General features: G+C 36.0%; 1 protein-coding gene across 1 annotated transcript in view; it reads right to left on the reverse strand.

Moving 5' to 3' along the window:
• DNAH11 (dynein axonemal heavy chain 11) overlaps positions 1 to 18197 on the reverse strand; it is a 154524-nt gene that overhangs the window by 119082 nt on the left and 17245 nt on the right. The window contains 22 exon segments of the mRNA XM_064505461.1: positions 667 to 783; positions 786 to 819; positions 2289 to 2441; positions 3178 to 3272; positions 4739 to 4963; positions 5397 to 5517; positions 5816 to 5933; positions 7343 to 7467; positions 8776 to 8859; positions 9770 to 9928; positions 10579 to 10664; positions 10724 to 10841; positions 12308 to 12404; positions 12406 to 12525; positions 13041 to 13210; positions 13303 to 13551; positions 13828 to 13896; positions 13898 to 14158; positions 15405 to 15507; positions 15509 to 15669; positions 15671 to 15790; positions 16153 to 16257. Coding sequence (XP_064361531.1) covers positions 667 to 783; positions 786 to 819; positions 2289 to 2441; positions 3178 to 3272; positions 4739 to 4963; positions 5397 to 5517; positions 5816 to 5933; positions 7343 to 7467; positions 8776 to 8859; positions 9770 to 9928; positions 10579 to 10664; positions 10724 to 10841; positions 12308 to 12404; positions 12406 to 12525; positions 13041 to 13210; positions 13303 to 13551; positions 13828 to 13896; positions 13898 to 14158; positions 15405 to 15507; positions 15509 to 15669; positions 15671 to 15790; positions 16153 to 16257 — 2890 coding nt within the window.

Raw genomic sequence — 18197 nt, forward strand, 5'->3', positions numbered from 1 at the left:
CAAGCTGCATATATTTGCCAATTCAGTCTGAGGCCTCCCTGCTGAGACAATCAATCATTAGAACCACACGCAACATTGATTTTATGCAATGTGAACGCTTATCCATTGAGCGCTGCTCTGAGAACAATAAGTTTTTGTCCCGGAAGCTGCTGATCTGTTCTTTCTGACCTACCACTACCCAGTTAGCATGCATACTGGCTGGCCAATTAGCAAACATGAGGCTCAGAAACAGCTAAAATGCTGTTCAACTGACAGGGAACATGGGAAGAGAGCTGGAGGTCTGGTTAAAGGATAGGGGAGGAAGGGATCAGAAAATGCCGGGAAGATGAAACAAAAGGGTAGAAGAAGAGAGGAAGTGTAAGATATGTAGTATTTAACCAGTTCCATTCATCAGTCCCGTTACTTTCAGTGGAAGTTTTTTCTTTTTGATCACTCCTAAACACTTGCTTAACACCGCACATCTTTAAAAATTTATGTACAAAGGACAGCTAGACAATTTATTATTAGGTTATTATGCAGTTTTGGGCCATGTATTTTTAAATTTGTAAAAATAATTTTAAAAGTTAACTTTTAAATTTTAAAAAGTGGCATTTCATGCCAATGTTAATTTCCTATTTTACATACTGAAGAGATAAAATCCATGAAGAAAATTTCACATAACTCAACATATCTGACCATTGCATCTGCATTCTTCACGGAATAGAACATACTCCATTTCTCTGCTGTACATTCCAAGGGCAGCATTTGTAGAGTCTTCTTTATTCTCTTGAAATTTAAGACCAGCACATTGTCAAAACATTTGGTAAGATGATGGCTCATCTGCACCCCAAAACATCAGAATTTAAAGAAACCTTTTATCTCAGTCTCGTCTCTGTCCAAGTACTTTTATGTACAGTTTTTAGGAACTAACTGGATAATATGAATATTTTGCACTAACATTACAACTTCTAATGCTTGCAGCACATAGTACTCTGATTGACCTTAGTGAGTAAAATGCACTGAAAAGTGATCAACTAACACTTCATTCTTAACTTTTAAGGACAACGAAAAGTTAAAAACCAGTTTTTCTACAGTATTAGAACACTTACGCCATTCAAACAAAATGCGAAGACTATTTTTGATCTCCCATGTGGCACAGAATGACATGGCAATGCTATCTGATTCTCCATTACAAGATTACTACACAGGAAGCTTTTATGGAAAAAGCTGGCAGAAAATGCTCACAAAGCAAGTAGCGAATGGAGTTAATTACACTATTGTCAGTGGTCAGGAGAGTCTGAAGGATACAGATAGATCAATATAAAACTGAGAAGTCCTGAGATTGTTGTCATTTTATGGCGAGTGCTTATTTCACAAAGGTCTGTCAATTCAGGTCTAAATGCCTTTTGTAACAATACATCTCTGCAAAGAGCACGGAGCTTGAAGATCACTGTTGACACAGGAGCATGCTCTAGTCCTGACAAGTAGAGCAGAAGAGTTACTTGGTGGCTCTACTTGTATATAGCATTGAACAACAAATGGATAAAACAAGTCACTGAGATTCAGTGATTTGAAGAAGCTGTGAGAATCTATGATTATGTTTTATAAGGCTTAGTGTTCAAGCTTCACACAAGTCCTTCATCCTCTGGGAAAGCATCAGTTCTTCTGTCACATCCCTTCTAAATAAGCTTTGCCTGAGACACACCAATAATTCTAGTACTCAGAGAATTAATGGCCATAGCTGGATAGTCACTGAGGCCAGGAGTATCATCTGGTGTGTAGATAACATAGCATAAAGCTTCTGAAATACATCAAAGTGCCTGTGCTCTAATACGAATGGGTTTCAAACTGTCACAAAACCTGGCAGATGATTGTTTAAGGGAGGAAAACAGAAGGATGACTACAAAAACATTTTTAGTACAATGGTCAGCAGCTCAGTCAGTAACAACCTAACACAGACCATAGATCTTTCAGTGCTGCTTATCAGTGCTATGTGTAGCATGCCCGAGATTTGATCAGTCTGGACCAGAGGCAGAATAGATTTGATGATCTCATTGGTCTTTTCCATTTCTAACTCCTGCAAACCTACAATCCAAACAAATACAAATCTCACGTGGCTACATTTCCAGCAAGAGGCAGCACAGAATTTCGAACACTTTTCTCATAATGATGCTTTTGTCTCTCCTTGTTCAAGACTTTGTACCTCTCCCAGCTGGGAGAAATGTTTATTACCTTACTACACAAAATATTCGTATTTGTAAAGTAAATCAACACTTTATAACAAAGGTTCAGTTTTATGACCCTTCTACCTCACAGGGTAATCTGGAAATTTGCCCTCCTGTAGACAAACATTATTTTGAAATAATGTCCAAGAAATCAGCTGAAAAAACAAAACAGAAGCAAGGAAAAGCTATGCACTTGGTTTCTAAATATTCAGCCAGAGCTTTTTCACAAAGAGAGAGAAAAGGAGGCTACAAAGAAAAGGAGGCTAAGAACCAGTCTAACAGGAACAAATTTTTACTGTGTAAAGATACACATACTTTCTCTTATACCAGGAGGATAACAAACATGAAAACACATGTTGCTATTGGCACAAGAAGTATTAAGATTCAAGAGACTCAATTACATGCCTATTTGGAGGGAAAAAAATATTTATGCACAACAAAGAATGATGCACTTCACCTATTAGCTTAGTAACTCTCACAATAACAATGGCATCACAGAACTACAACATTTCACTTCAAGGAGCAACAGCCCATGACTCCAAACATTGCTGCCTCTATAGATAGTAAGACTGAATGCCAGAGAGAAGTTCAAGGCATACCATGCATTGTGTTCAAGGAAGACCTTTGCAAGTACACCGCACACTATCTCCTGCTGTAAGCATGAAGGAAGATTCCCAGCTTTAGCTTGTGTGCGAGAAAAATTCAGAAGTATCTGACAAAGTTAAGTTTTGCATCTTTCAACCCACAAATAATGTGTGATCAGTTACTTTTGAGACATTGTTACAAAAAAGAGTACAAGTGTCACTTGATAAGATATATTAGTCTAGTATGTTTAATATCAGCAACAAATGACAAAAATATTACCATCAGATCACCACATACCTGTGCAAAAAGCAAACAAGACTTAGCTCTCATTTCCTGACTGTTCCAGAACTGCACTTCAGAACAATTCATAATTGCACTGGAAATTTTACCTGTGCTGCAAAGCTTCACATTTTTCATATAGCTTTGGTTTGGTTGTAGCTTCTATCACATTTTTTGTATTTGCTGTGTCAATCATTAATTCTTGTACAGAAGTGCAAGGAAATTAGTTGCAACATGTGGAATTCTCTTCAGATTTTTTTTCCCCGTTTCATACCATTTACTAAACTGCAACAAGAAAGTCACTGGGAAAGAGCTGGAAGAAGGCACCTCATTGGATTGTTTTGGCTTCTACTTCTTCAGTAGCAAAAGAGAACAAGAAAACAAAGAAAAAAATCCACACTTTTCTGACAATGACTGGACTGAACATGAAGGAAATGCAAAATGAACTCAATCACACTGACGGAAAACAAATACCACTTTAATTATACTGTTAAATCTCTTCCAACAAAATAAAAATGATCAATAGTAACAGAAAGCATTAACTTGTGTTTAATTCTGCTTGTGTGTGCACAAGCCCAATGCCTTTTTCAACATGTACCATGAGGAAACTTGTACGTATTAAACTACAGTAAATTCACTGCTCTTAACAGGGTTCTCAACTTGCATGAAGTATGAATATAGATTTTTTTTTTTTGTATGAAGTTAGACATGCTGCTGCCCACATTGTTTAAATCTGCAATTTAAACAATTAGAAATTTATTTCAAAATCTAAATGCAGAACCACACTATAAATCAGAGCACTGAGGCAGGAGAGGTAGAGAGATGTGGTGATTCCACTGAAAAGTTTCAGCTTTTCAGAAATCCATGTAGTGAAAATTGAGACCTCAGAGCTTTCCCTGGCATAAGTGAACCAAACTATCGATGTGTTGATAAAATGCAAGTTATCTCCTTTACTTAGAGAGATTTCAGTGACTTTTTTTTTTTGTCAGGGTGAATAATTAAGACACAATAGTTTGGGGAAGTTAAAATGTTTACATTTGCTACAAGTGATTGCTAAAGTCACTTTTGGTTAACAATAAATAATATACCTTAACGTTGTATTTCACTTACCACTGTGATCAGTGATATGCATTTGACAAAAGGGGTATCTGCAACTCATGAACATCAGATCTTTACATGACTGCAAGATGATAAACAAAAATTAATAAACAGTAGATTATAATAAAAGAAGATATTAAAGTCATGTGAAGAGGTGATCTGCAGAACTTTTTCTACAATAATAGTTTGCAACAATGTGTTCTGCATCTGCCAGTCCACCTTAAAGGAAAACAAGGTAAATGATTACACCAATTTTAATAAGAGAATACAAATTCTACTTCTGAAATGCTCCTTACTAAGCCTGAGATCCCCTGTAATAACTTTAATTCAGTGGGTTAGAAACAAACCTATCTAAGATATACTCAAAATAATTTGTCAATATGATATTTATCTAAAAAACTATTTAATTATCCACTCTATATAGTCTAAATACAAGATACAGACTATCTATATAGTCTGGTTACAAGATATATAGTCTAAATACAAGACTATATTATAGCCTGTAATACAAGACACAAATGGACCTAAAACACTAATTCTAGGAGTTCCTAAATAAATAGCCCTACTAACATTGAAGTCAGTATTGATTCCATCAAATCTGTTTGCACCCTCAGGCAGCTGGGTTCTGATATCTTCAGATTCAATTAAAATACTTTCTAGATGAGACCGTGCATGTTGAACTCCCATCCAAACGGAAACGACAGAATCTACCATGTTTCATTTATTTTGCCAACTTTTCACTTATTCAGTGAAATATTCCACATATATACTTTTCGGAATTGCTTGGAGATGAACCTAGAAAAACAAAAAGAAGAGCAAAAAACTGCACCAATGAAAATAATTTCTCAAACATAGGAACTATGGCTAAGAAAAGTTTAACAAATTGTATTGTACCTTATTGTTGCTGTAAATCATAACAGAAGACATTTTTTAAACATGGCAAAAGGACAGCATACTATTAAAAGATTTCAAAAAAACCTAAGAAAATATAAGCTTGGAAAGCTGTAATTTTGTTAACTTCTAAAGAAAATTCCTGTTGCCATGTAGAATATATATAGTTAAACAGCATACATATAATTTCACAGTACTAACATCTGGAGAAAACATAACTCACTGCAGTAAATATTCAGGGAAAAAAAAACAAAAACCAAAAACTTTAAACTAACCAAGTGTATCAAGATAGTGAATGATACTGATATGCTAATATTCCTATTAATTAAATCATTATTTGACTGTTTTATAAAGTTTCAAGCAGTTGTTCATCTGATTTTAATAAAGGAGCTCTACTCCTGTGATAGTCTTCATAAGAAAATTCCATGGCAGCCCATGTTTGGCTGATTTCTGCAAGAATCTGGGAATAAAAACAGTAGTAATAACACCTGTCTATACATATCACATTTCATATTTTTAGTTGAGAACTGTAACTTAATTATGTTTAATGCGCAGTGATGTTAAATTATACCACAGACAAGAAGGCAGTTTCACTATGCTTCACTTAGGCTGTGAATTTTTCTCAGCAGATGAGTCACATGAAATTATTCATTTCTATCATGAATTTCTTGAAACAAAACTTAATCAGTGCTCTTAATTACAGTCAAGACAATAGTTTGTTATAGCCATTCTTCCTTCTGCAGAAGACTATCTCTCACCTTTTCAGTACTCAACTCTTTCACAGCTTTGTGAACTGTTCTTTGGACTTCATCTTTCACTTCACGAAGCTGGAGTCCCAAAAGGTCTGTCAAGGCAGTATCATTTGCTACTAAAAGCCTGACCTGTAAAACAAGGACAACACAGAACAAAATAAGTAAATAAGTAAGAAATCATAGACAAGCATATAATAAAGTATCCAAATGGAATCTAAATGAAATAAGTCACATGCCTTCTAGATACCAATCTGCTTTCAGCTTTTTGCCAAAACTGTGTGGTACCTTTGAAACTAATCTGCCCAGATGAAATATTGTGCTGATTCTGTTAGTGTATTGTTTTGTACCACTCCACACTTTGTTGGTTGCCTGTGTGTTCCTGTACGGTCATGTAATGTATATCACAGACAGAAGACTAAACAGCAAGTTTATTTGTACAGCTGCCATTGAAGTTGATGGAATCTACAGACACAGCAGTTGCACTCTGGAAATCTTACAGCTTTTTTTTTTTTTAGTTGCCATGTTTTGTTACCACTTTAGGATATCAGTTTTATTTTTTTAAACTTTAAATTTTAATCCAGACATTAAAAAGATCTACCACAGTCAACCCTGATTTTTTTCAATTTGTAACAAGTTTTTCACAAAAATTTTGAGCTAGAACTGTTTAGGAACTTTCTGCATTAAAAATAATTTTAAATGGTTTTTTATTAAAATTGTGTGTTCAAATAATGCTTGGTATATTAGAACAGAAACATTCTACTCATTCTTTTCCATGTTTTTCTTTTGGTTTTCTTCATTTAAAAAAAAGGTTGAAAATTCAACTTCATTTTTTCAAATGTTGAAAACGAAGAACTGGTCTATGTTGTACCCTAGGAACCAAAACCACTGAGAGTCTTTCTCAGAATTTTTTTTGTTTGTTTGTTTCTACCAGCTACGTAATCAACAGTTGTGTGAAATGCATATGCCCTTTCCTCATCTGGCACCCCTCTTTTTTATCCGTTTCAAGTGGCCTATTTCATTCCTTTCCTTCCATTTCCCTCTGCCTATCATTTCCTCTGGTCACTATCCAGAAGCATTCTCTTTGCCATCCAGGAAAGTTTCTAGCCACGTTGTCTTGGAGTTGTTATAACTATTTAAAACTAATTATTACTTGGTAGTATACATATGCCCCAGATGGAATGGGAACCCTTATACCCAATGTTATTTTCAAGCTCAGTAGACAGACACGGCCTCCTATTAAACAACTCTCTAATTTAGAAAGCTATGTCCACCCTCAGAGATGTGGGTCCTTTTGTCTGAGCAGAGATTTCACATTTACTTCTCAACACATAAGATGCCAAAAACATGAATCTCCACTCCACTTATACATTGAATAGTTGGCCCCTGATCCAGTGATCTCTTTAGTCTTTCATTCCTGGCAGCAGTGGCTAGTCTACCATATGCCTGACAGTATTGTGGTGTTTATGTGCAGAGTACCAAAGACCATGACTGGAGTCTCTTTGGCTGAACACCTACACCTGTCACATTCCTGACCCTCTGATGGCAGGATTTTACAACTCCAGCATTGCCCTCAGTGATGTCATCAGATCCTTCACCTTCAACTCCAAGCCTGTATATACAACTCAGGAAAGAACTTCCTTATCCAAAGACCATATTTTCTAAGGAATAAGATTAAAATATTTGCAATAATTACCTTCCAGTAACAGTTACCTTGTTAATAGTGTTAAAAAAAAAAACCAAAAAACCCCACTATTTACAAGGTTTACCAGAAAGCTGTAGTTACCCGTTTCATATGCAGATGTGTGGTCTTAGTTACCACAAGATTAGGGAAGATTTTATTTGGGTCACTGATTTATGTTGCCGATTAACTCAAGGCTCTGGAAATGTTCTTTCCAGTGTTCCAATTTAAATAATGGAACTGTGTTAACATCATATATTTACACAGTGATTTTATGATTCCAGCTGAATCAGACCCCTTTACCTTACCACAGTAATATAAAGAGGGACAATGGAAACTCTTGTATGTACACCAGCATGTGATCAGCATGACACAGGTGTTCAACCTACAGGCAACAATGGCAGGGATCAGCATCTTCTCCGTTCCATGACCTGGCATGCCACAGCGAACAATGCAAACGCAGAAGCTACCCCAACCTTCCCCTTGCTCTTCCCATCACTATCACACTGTATATGTCCCTGGTATCATTCACAGCAACTGACTGAGTGGGGTCACATCATCCTGAGGCAATTTAAGCAGACACCTGCTGTAAGCCTGAGTCTTCTCTTGCAGCAATATTAGTTGGGCATACAATTAAACCTATTTACTTCCACATGAAACAAATGTGTAATGAAGAAAAGTTATACCCATTAGGTTCAAGACTTTCTTCCCTGCATACACAATTACTACACTGTCTGTGAATCACAGCTATTCCTTTAGTGTCCTGCAAACAGTCTGGGGGCCTTAGTTCCTATTTTTGCTTCAAATTTCCCTTGTCCTCTTGCAACTGTCTTCTGTAGGACTACTGTCCAAAAAAACACGGTAAATACTTCAAAAGCAAAGAAAGTGTCCTCCCTTTAAAAATAAACATCTTTGCTGAACCTCCCAACACTATGGAGCTATGTCCAAGAGCAGAGTAGATAAACCTCTGCAAATTCCGCTTGTCTCTAAAACTAATGACTTTCATCTTGTAGGGCCTGACATAAAATTCCACCCTCTTTATTCTTTTATATACTGCCACAATTCAGAGAAGTGACAGCATGATTTTACCATGCACCTCCACAGGGACTGGAAACTCAGCCAGAAGAATAAAATTTTAAAGGAGAGCTCCCAAACCAAAACATGTTCCTGAATATTCAGTTTGAACACGAGCAACAAATCCACTGAAACATCAAAGTGGGTGGGAAGAGTGAGAAAGGGGTGGCATCAAGACAGATAAATTGCAGAAACAGTCAGCTATGGAACCTGCCTTGGCAAACCTTCTGAGCTCTACATCCATCTGTTCCACATTAATCTGTCTCCGCTGGGTTTTAGTCCAATCATCAATGCTGCTCTGAAACAGAAAGTACAGATAAAAGTGTCAACGACATTTGGTAAAAACAAGCTTTTGCTATATAACAGATAAACGGATGCAGGGGTAGACCTATCATGCAGCAATAGCTCTTGGCCCTTGAAGCATTAAGTTTTTCCAAGCCTACACCACCACTACATAGAAAGCATACAAATAATCCATCTTCTCAAAACCTAAGCCAAAATCCAAGCTTTTAAGTATTTCATACCTAAATCTCTGATAGTGTGAGAAAGGTGTGCATATGCCTATTAAACACACACCTGTGTCTACTGACGTTATAGAGATGCAGCTGGAAAAGTGGGGGAAACTGCCCCCACCCCTCCTTGGCACTAGACATGCTATGCAAAAAAACTATGGTAAAAATCAAATATACAGATTTTTAAGTTGCCTATGAAAAACAACTTCTTGAGATAAACAGAACTTTATAATGCTGATTTACCATACAGCTCTGAACACTGACTTTCCAGGACTCAGGAACTAACCGAGGATACAACTGTTGGTGAAACTGCCTTGCATCTAGCCTTCCACAGCTTTCTAATGTACAAGGCACAGCTAATGCACAGCTTTCTAATGTCCTGAAGTGGGATTTTTAGGCTTTCTGAATTTTTACTTACTGATTTTAATTATTCCAACAAACTATTGGTAATAAATAAGCTTAAAAATGAAACTGCGAGGGTTATTTTTGCTTTGGGATTATTTTGAAATTAGAAATACTCTTCATCTGAGTGTTCTAAAGGATGGCATTTATAATTTCAAGAACAAAAGGAATATGAAATTCTTCAGTATTTTAAACTTTTTTTGTTTTTATCAAAACTATAAACACTTCATGGACCAAATTAAGAGTATACATTCAAAACATTCTAACTTTATAATTTCTTAAAAAAAATCTTACATTAGTTTAAACACTGATATCCCACACTTACTTGAGCAACTGTATTTCTTTTTGACATTGTTTCATTTGCTTGTAGTCTGGAATAACTGCTTCAAATAGCTTTGCGGATTCCTGCATTGGTAACATTTCTTTTCTCAGCATCTCAACCTCTTGATTTGCCTTGAAGAGGAAAACAGCTCTAAATAAAGTACAGCTATAAAGTATTTTGAACTTAACAAAACCTGGAAGTGAAATCTACACATCTGATTCAATGTACCAAAAATTTAGAGAAATTACTGCAAACAGGTTAACCTGCTGCATTTGCAACGTCTTCAAAACACCCAGAAGGCCTACCATGCTGTCTGTGTTTGAACTATAAAGACAAATAACTGCATAGAAAATAGTCAATTTATACTCTTGTAATTAATAACTTTTTTTGGCTTCTTAAATCACTTTTCTCATTACTATGAAGTTGTATAAATGCTAGTAAAACCCCCCTGTGATGTTTTACAAAGATCCACTAAATCTTCCACTCTGATGCTTTCAAAGTATATTAAGCTGACTTTTTCAAAAAACATTAAAATATAGAGTATACGCAAATATTCTTCAATGCTTTATTTTATCAATAATAATATGCAACATTGGAAGAGAAACAAGGAAACTAGGACTTGGTGGTGATTTTAAGATATGGAAGATAAAACTTTCAATATTTAACTGCTGAAATTCTACCTTTTTTGACAAAAAAGTAAATGTTTGAATATATCATAATTTTGTTAGATTTAGTACTGGAAGATTAAAAGCAAATATGCTTTTCTGAGATTCCCCATTACCTTATCAAGAGCATATGGATCTTCTGCAATCTGAAAAAGAGCTTTCATTTTAAATCTTTCTCTGAATTCTATTTGCTTCTGCTGTTCTCATAAAAAAATAAAAAAAGAGAGAAATAGGAAAGACTGATTTCAGAGCTCAACATACATCAAATGCAGCACATTTTGCTTCGGCTAACTGCAGCCTCAGAAGTCTGAAAAGGAGTTACTTTGTGCTTTACAGACACAGCTATCCTTTTAATGGCATTCCATTTTTCAGACAATTTCTATTGAACAGATTAAAAGTATCTTGGAGGAAAAATGTCACACATCGCAGAAGCAGAGAGGTGAACTTTATATATTAGCAACGGGTATACCCCCAAACCTGTCCATCAATAAGAAATTATAGTGGAGAATTTATTTAATTACAAACAATACTGTACTGGGTAGCTTTTGCTAGAATTTTTGTCAAGTGTGAAATAAGTAATTTTATGGCTAGTTGGTAAACAAACTAGTTGAAATAACTTAATGAACTTAGTTAATTTGATGTCTAATCACATAAAAATTGATCCTAAAATGTGTTGGGAATCTTCCACACACTAAACTAGAGAGCTCCCTTCCCACCGCCTCAATACTTAACACAGTTTCAAATACACAAAGCTGAGCTGGAAATAGCTTTCTCATTCTACAAATCTCTTCAAGGCCTCAAGAAAAAATAAAAACATTCAGGAAACCATTCAAAAACTCATTTCATCAGGATGAAAAAAAATACTTTGAAAGGTTTTTTCTTTGTCTGTTTGGAAAGAAGCATGAGAAAAGGAAAACCTGAATCCAAGTCACTTCAGAGAAACTAGAAGACTAGCTTAAGATAAAATGCTACATTTATTTTTCTGGCCAACTCCTCAGTCTGGTTTGGATCAGACAGAAGCAGAAATAGAAATTCCACTCTGAACCAGAGAATCTTGTCACAATTTCACTGAATCGGGTGAGAAGTTTCCATTTTGACTAATTAGATTATCTGATGAAAAACATTAGTTGAATTTCTGCCCCATTCTAACTAACAGGGTAATATTGGCAAATGTAGTGCATCTCCCAAAACAATCCAAATAAAGGCCTCTCATATGCAGGTGCTGATTATAATGCCACAGTTTAATAAGCATTTATTTTAGTGTTAGGAGGACCCACTTCAGCTGCAGTGCCTTTCCACCTATTCTTAGCACATCAAAGCTATTTTCAATTCAGATAATTCCCCCAAGTTCACCTGTGACTCAAAATAATTATATGGGAACAGTTATAGGGCAACACATATACAGAAGCAAGTGGCTGAGGATGTCTGAAAGATGGTATCAGTTTACAGGCGTTAAGTCCCAACTTTTGTATCCATATTTCAACATAGTCCCAAACTATTGCTAACTCTGTTAAGGAACTGGAAGCAAAATAGAAAATATATTCACTGGAGTTTCTATATGGGTCAGCATCTAGGAGAAGGCTTATGAATGATTTGATCAGTAGAAAGAGGCAAAAAATACCCTAGACCTCACCAGAGCAAAATGTAGCAGATCTCTCTTTAAACTGACTTTCCATCATTCACATAAAACAAGTGTTTTTAAAACGCAATAAAAGCTACCTGCTTTATATCTGGCAGTTAAAAAGGAGAGAAAATTGAATTATTTTACATCACTGAGGTCAAGTACTACTGTTTTAGGACCATATGCACACACACAGACATGAAATATTACTTTTGTTGGATTACCTCTAAATGGATATAAACTTGGTCTGGAATCTTCTGTCCATAGCTTTCCAACAGCATAAGCATCTCTTTTAAAGGTTCAAAAATTCAGCAATAGCTATTTCTCTTTCACAGCCAAGAGATGACCTGTGATTTCCACCATCCAACAATAATCTCCCTTATTCACCTCTCTTTGAAGTCCGGCATCTGTCAATTTTATGAATTCTTCTAAGTCAGCCAGACTACCAAAGAAAGAAAGATAAAATTACAAACACAGCAAACATTCCTTATTATAGTGAAAAAATGTGTAGTAAGCCCTACTGGTTCTATCAGTGGTACTTATGTTGTAAAAGTAGATTATTATAAGACAGCAATTCAGAGACGGCAGGTATGTACTACTGAGAATTAACCCAGTAGGATATGCAAGTGCAAGCTGGGAAAGTGAAAAACAAACAAACAAAAAAAAACCACCACCCAGTAAACTACACTGTGTTTTTAAAAACATTGTAAGACTACTATCCTTAAATACATCTATGTCTAGCAATGTTTCAATATGATAGGTTTGAAATGCTATGCTGAAAAACTACCACTGCTGGCCCAAACTCTACTCTGCTTTACTTTAGTTAAATGAGCTTGACATGAGTGGATATGCAAACTCAGCTCATTCTAATATTACATGGAAAGAGACCCTAAACTTATAATTATGGCTACAGTGCATATAGATACAACTCCCCCTCACCCCACACACTCCTTTTACCTAATAACAACAAATCTTAAGAGGTATTCCTTCAATATTCAGGTCCATTTCTTAATAATGCTTAGCAAACTCATTTTGAAAGGCTTCATATCCACCTTAAATCAGCTCTCAAAAATTCTAAAGTCTTCAAACTTGCTCATCTGGACACAGAGATTTTCACAGATGTCAATCTATGGCAGAAAAGAGAGAAATAGATGCATATATTCCTCCCATTTTTTCCTCACTAAACAGCCAGAGTTATTAAGACTAGTTGCTTTCTTGCCTGCTCTTTAAACTGTTTAGTAGTGGGAGGCTTTTCATAAACTTCATCAGCATGAGACACCTCTTCACATGTTAAACTATGACTACAGAGAAGAAGCTGCTTCATAAACTCCGACTGGTCATCTAGCCAGAGACAGGCATAGGTATAAAGAGAATTTCTCTATTCTAGGGCTTTGATGATAACATCTGCCACTCTCTCCATGATCTCCTGCCTAATTTCAGACAGATCTAATATGTTGTCCATATCATTCTAGGTATTAAAAGAAACACTTGTTATTTCAGTAACTGAAAGACAACAATACCAATTGACTAAACATATTGACATGCAAATGAAAGACTGGAATTCCACTCTTATTCCCATAAATCTATTAATTCAAAAGCACAATTCACTCGGCTATTCCTACTTCAGGTTTACATTTGTTATATAAACATACAAAAGAAAACTGAATAAAATAACCTTTACAAGTTATTCAAAGCTGAACATTTCATGGACAAACTCTGACCACCAGTTCAGTGGATACTATACTTGTTAATATTCTGCTTCCAGGTGTGTTGCTACCCTTTTCACTTGGGCAAACATTTTGAAAAAAATGACCCAGAAGTTAATCTACTAGATCATAAAAGCCATCACCAGCCTCTTTATCTAGCAAAGGTTTAAATCCAATTCATGTGGCATTAAGGATAGTTTGTGCTTGGAAAAGTGGAGCTGCTGCCTTCAAGCTTTCCTGTGTGTTCTCCAAGTCTAAAGAATGTACTATGGTCTTATATAAGCCATCAGCTACAATGTCATCAATGTACTCTACACAAATCTTCCAAGAGGCTGAGGAGGAATATGCTTTGAAGAGCTTTAAATTTCCATGAATAAACAAACCGACCAGAAAGGATGTTAATTTATGGTAGTGTTATTGTATGTCTTCATTCAGTATGCCTCCTTATATAGTTGATATATAGCACAAAATAACACTCTCTAATACTTCCTATATCAAAGTGCCATCCAGCAGCACATTTCAGTGTAGGAGACTCCTGAACCTCCTTGGAATCATATTTATACTAACAAAGCTCCGTGCAAAGGTGAAGATACCTCCTGCATTGATAAGACTACAGGCTGGTGGAAAATGTGATAGAATGCAGCAACATCAATGGAATAGCCACATTTTGAAAGAACACCTCTGCACGTTTGTTCTACATTCCAGTATGGGACTTTAATTTTTTTCTTAAATAAGTACCAACAGTATAAATAAAGGCAATAATACGAAGTTAGACTAAAAGATACTCTTCAGATACCAACACTAAGTTTAATGTTGATAACAGAAAAATTTACATGCATCTTGCACTAGAAATAGACAAGCAGGTCTCTTCAAGAAAAATTAGCAAAAATGGGTCAGAGAGACGAAAACCCCCTCTGCTTCTATGTTTCTGCCTTGTTCATATTAAGGCCTTTGATTCATAAGCACTGTATCACTATCACTGGTAGTCACATAACACAGCAGCTCATATTTAAGGATATTACCCTTTCATTTAGCATTCATAAGTAAACAGAAGAATTAAGTTATCTGAAGTGTATTTTTAATTAAGCAAATAAACATGCAATATTCAGATTTCAAATCGAAACCATTACACAGCATATCCAATTCAAGAATGAATTTGAGTGATTTCTCCAGCTGCATAAATGATTTTACCTATAGAGGTCACAGAAACAATATAGCTCAGGGTAAGAAAAATGAGACAGCAGAACTATCATGACTGCACTAGTCAGTCATTCCAAATCTATCAACTTAAAAAAGCACCAAGGTGCTTTTTAAATGTTTCAAAGATTGTTCTGTCTTCTCCCTATTTGTCTTTACATGTGTCAGTCTTAAAGAACTCTTAAGTGGTTTGTATAAAGACACAAGAAATTAGCAAAAACATACAAGTGAATCTGAGTATTAATAGGCAAATATCTAACACCCATATCACCACATCAAAACAGAGCTCACTCAGCCATAACTAAAAGACTTTTCTCACGATAGTGATTGATAAAGTGTGATTATGAATAATAGTCATTGCCAGAAATACACCTTACAAAATAAAATCAAATGGTCATTTAAATAACACATTTATTACCTCTACAAGATGATGGATCTGGTAGCTATCTTCTTGTGGCATTTTGTATCTTTTAGCAATTCTTTCTTTGTCATCTGGGCTTAATAAAACTTCTTTTTTAACCTTTCCTGAAAAAGAGGACATGTTCCATCCAATCATTCATAACCTGATGGACTGCTCTAACATTAGCGTTTGATTGTTGAACTCTCTGCTCTAAATCACACACTGACATTTTCACTTGTTTGATACAGTCCCAGCAGGTTGCCATCTGGCACGTGTATTTCTTCTGCTTCTTTCAGCTGGTCATCAACAGCTCTCAGCTCTTTTTCTATCAGAGGATATCCTACCTGCAGAAGAGTCTGCATTAGCTTGTTGTACAGCTGAACAAGTTCAAGGTTTCCAATATACTGTTCACAGGAAAGACGTTCGCAGGATGAAAACTCTCTGAAGTCACGCACACGATATTATGCACTCAGATGGACAGAAAAGCTATTTGAGGGAGGTCCTTCCACACCTATATCCTATGAAAGGGAAACCCAGGCAGGCCTTAATCTTAGGAGTGCCTCCAAGTATCTAACACTCAGCTATGGCCAGTATTGCGAGCTAAAGTGTAAGCTGCAGGTGGGATTCTGTTAGACAAAGATGTGGTGTTCTCTTTGAACAAGCTGAACAGCAGGACAAAGCGTTGTGCATGTATTCACACATATGCATGCAATTTGCAAGAGGGGGGAATAAAAGCACATAGCTTACACATGCTGCAAGCACAAACCTTTGCAAAACTGTTCCTTTTCTCATATATTGCTAAAGCAGAATCTGGAATACTGGCTTGGTTCAACATCAGGAGCTATTTCACCTCTCTCAATAGAGTCATTAGCTAGAAGAAACAAAGAAAACAGTTTCAGAAGGCTCAACACAAGAACTTTTTAATTTTGCATGTAATCTTAGTTACTGAGGCATTAGAATAGCATTGTGATGACTGCAGTATAAGAAAATATGAAGTAGACAACTTTTAATTACCATACAGTAATTTAAAGTCAGGGAAGTAGGGTTTTTGAAGTTTCAGAACTAAAAGAAGTACTATATGTTACAGACAAGTACTAACTGTCATTATTACTAGCCTCCATGTGTCTCTGGTAAAAACAATCAACATAATAAGGGCTTTCTTTATTACTGCTTAAAGTAGGAACTCTCCTGTGCAGGCACCGGGCAACTAGATTTCCCAACTTAAAAACAAAGATAACTAAGTAAGTAACCACAGATATTACAACAAGATAATTTTCATATTTTTCCTGGAATTACAGATGACATTTACTCATATCCTAGAATTTTACTGTCATTTTAACAACATGAAGTCAAGGAGACACATCAGACACAGCAGGCCATTTTTTGGATTACATTTAATTAGAGGTTGGTTTAAATTAAACTGACAGATTTCATCCACCTGAACTTTCCATTCACAATAGGTCTGATCATCTTAAAAAAATAAAAAAGTTAGAAGTGCATGTGTATAGACCTACTATCCCTCTAACACAATCTGAAGGCCACAAATACAGATTTATTTCCCCCCTTCCCTCCCTGGGATAACATGAGGGACAAGTCCTTCTTCTCATTGATCTTATACTATGACTTGAAAGGAAAGAAGAGACAGAAGCCAAGTTGAGATGACATACATGTAAGTTCTAGCTCACCCTGAAACTATGGAAAACTGAGTGCTATGAGGGCATCATGCTTAATTTCTGGGAAAATGTGAGCACTTAACTCTATTTGGTGAGCTCATCTAGTACCAAACCAGTCTAGGTACTTCAAAGATAACTCCTAAAGGGGCAAATACTTGAATAAAATGCTTTGTTTTTTTGACTCAGTGTAGTGCAAAATAACTTAAAAAGAAAAAAAAGTATTTAAGTATGTGAAACCTCTTCTTCTGAAGTACAAAACCAGAAATCTTATCTCCTTTTAAAAACTGAAACTTCAGTTGTGAACCTTTGAATTATGCATTTTTAATCAAGTCTTTTTAACTTGATTAACTTATTTCCTGCTACTCAGATAAGGTAGATAAATATAACTGAAAACAGCTCAAACCCAACTTATTAATGCACAATGGGTCTTTTTGAAGCATCTACCACACAGAATCCTGTAAGTGCTGAAAAATACTCAAGGAATCTTGGGGGGGGGGGGGGGGGGGAAGGTGACACAAAAGGTGTCCTACCCTTAAGTGTGACAATTACACATCAGTGTTTCTCAAGATGCTTGCTAACTCTTAACAGCAGATACTAAAAACCAGTGAAATATCTGTGAAAGGCTTTACAAAACCACTTTTCTTGGCTTTATTTGGGGAAATAAAAAGACACTATTTTATATCTTATTCATAACACAGAGAGCACAGCTTTGAGAACATTTCCTCTTCCCAAAAAGCACCTGGGAGGAAGGCATCAACAAGTGAGGATAGGCAGCAGATGTGATACAAGTGCATGTGGGGAAGACAGTGAGGCTGAAAAACATTGTGGCATTTCCCTTTCTGTGGGATATAAAGCAGTCAATCTGGTAGAGAAGAACATGGATCCCATGTCTCTCATCTTCTCTCCTCCCTCTACCTGTGGAAGCGATTCTATAATCATAACGGAGCACTGCAGAAAGGCCACCTGATAGCATTGGACCACCCTTGTGAAAGACTGGATATTTTTTGCCAGTCACAACTGTAGAAATACTGAAGCTAAGTCTTCCTCCTAAGAGTGGACTAACAGTAGATTGTTTTCTGTGATACATGTTAAGATGTTAGTTTGTCTTCCCTTTACTCTTCCTTTTCTTGCCTTTTTC

The sequence above is a fragment of the Dromaius novaehollandiae genome, chromosome 2, assembly GCF_036370855.1.
Source record: "Dromaius novaehollandiae isolate bDroNov1 chromosome 2, bDroNov1.hap1, whole genome shotgun sequence".
In the NCBI taxonomy this organism is placed as follows: domain Eukaryota; kingdom Metazoa; phylum Chordata; class Aves; order Casuariiformes; family Dromaiidae; genus Dromaius; species Dromaius novaehollandiae.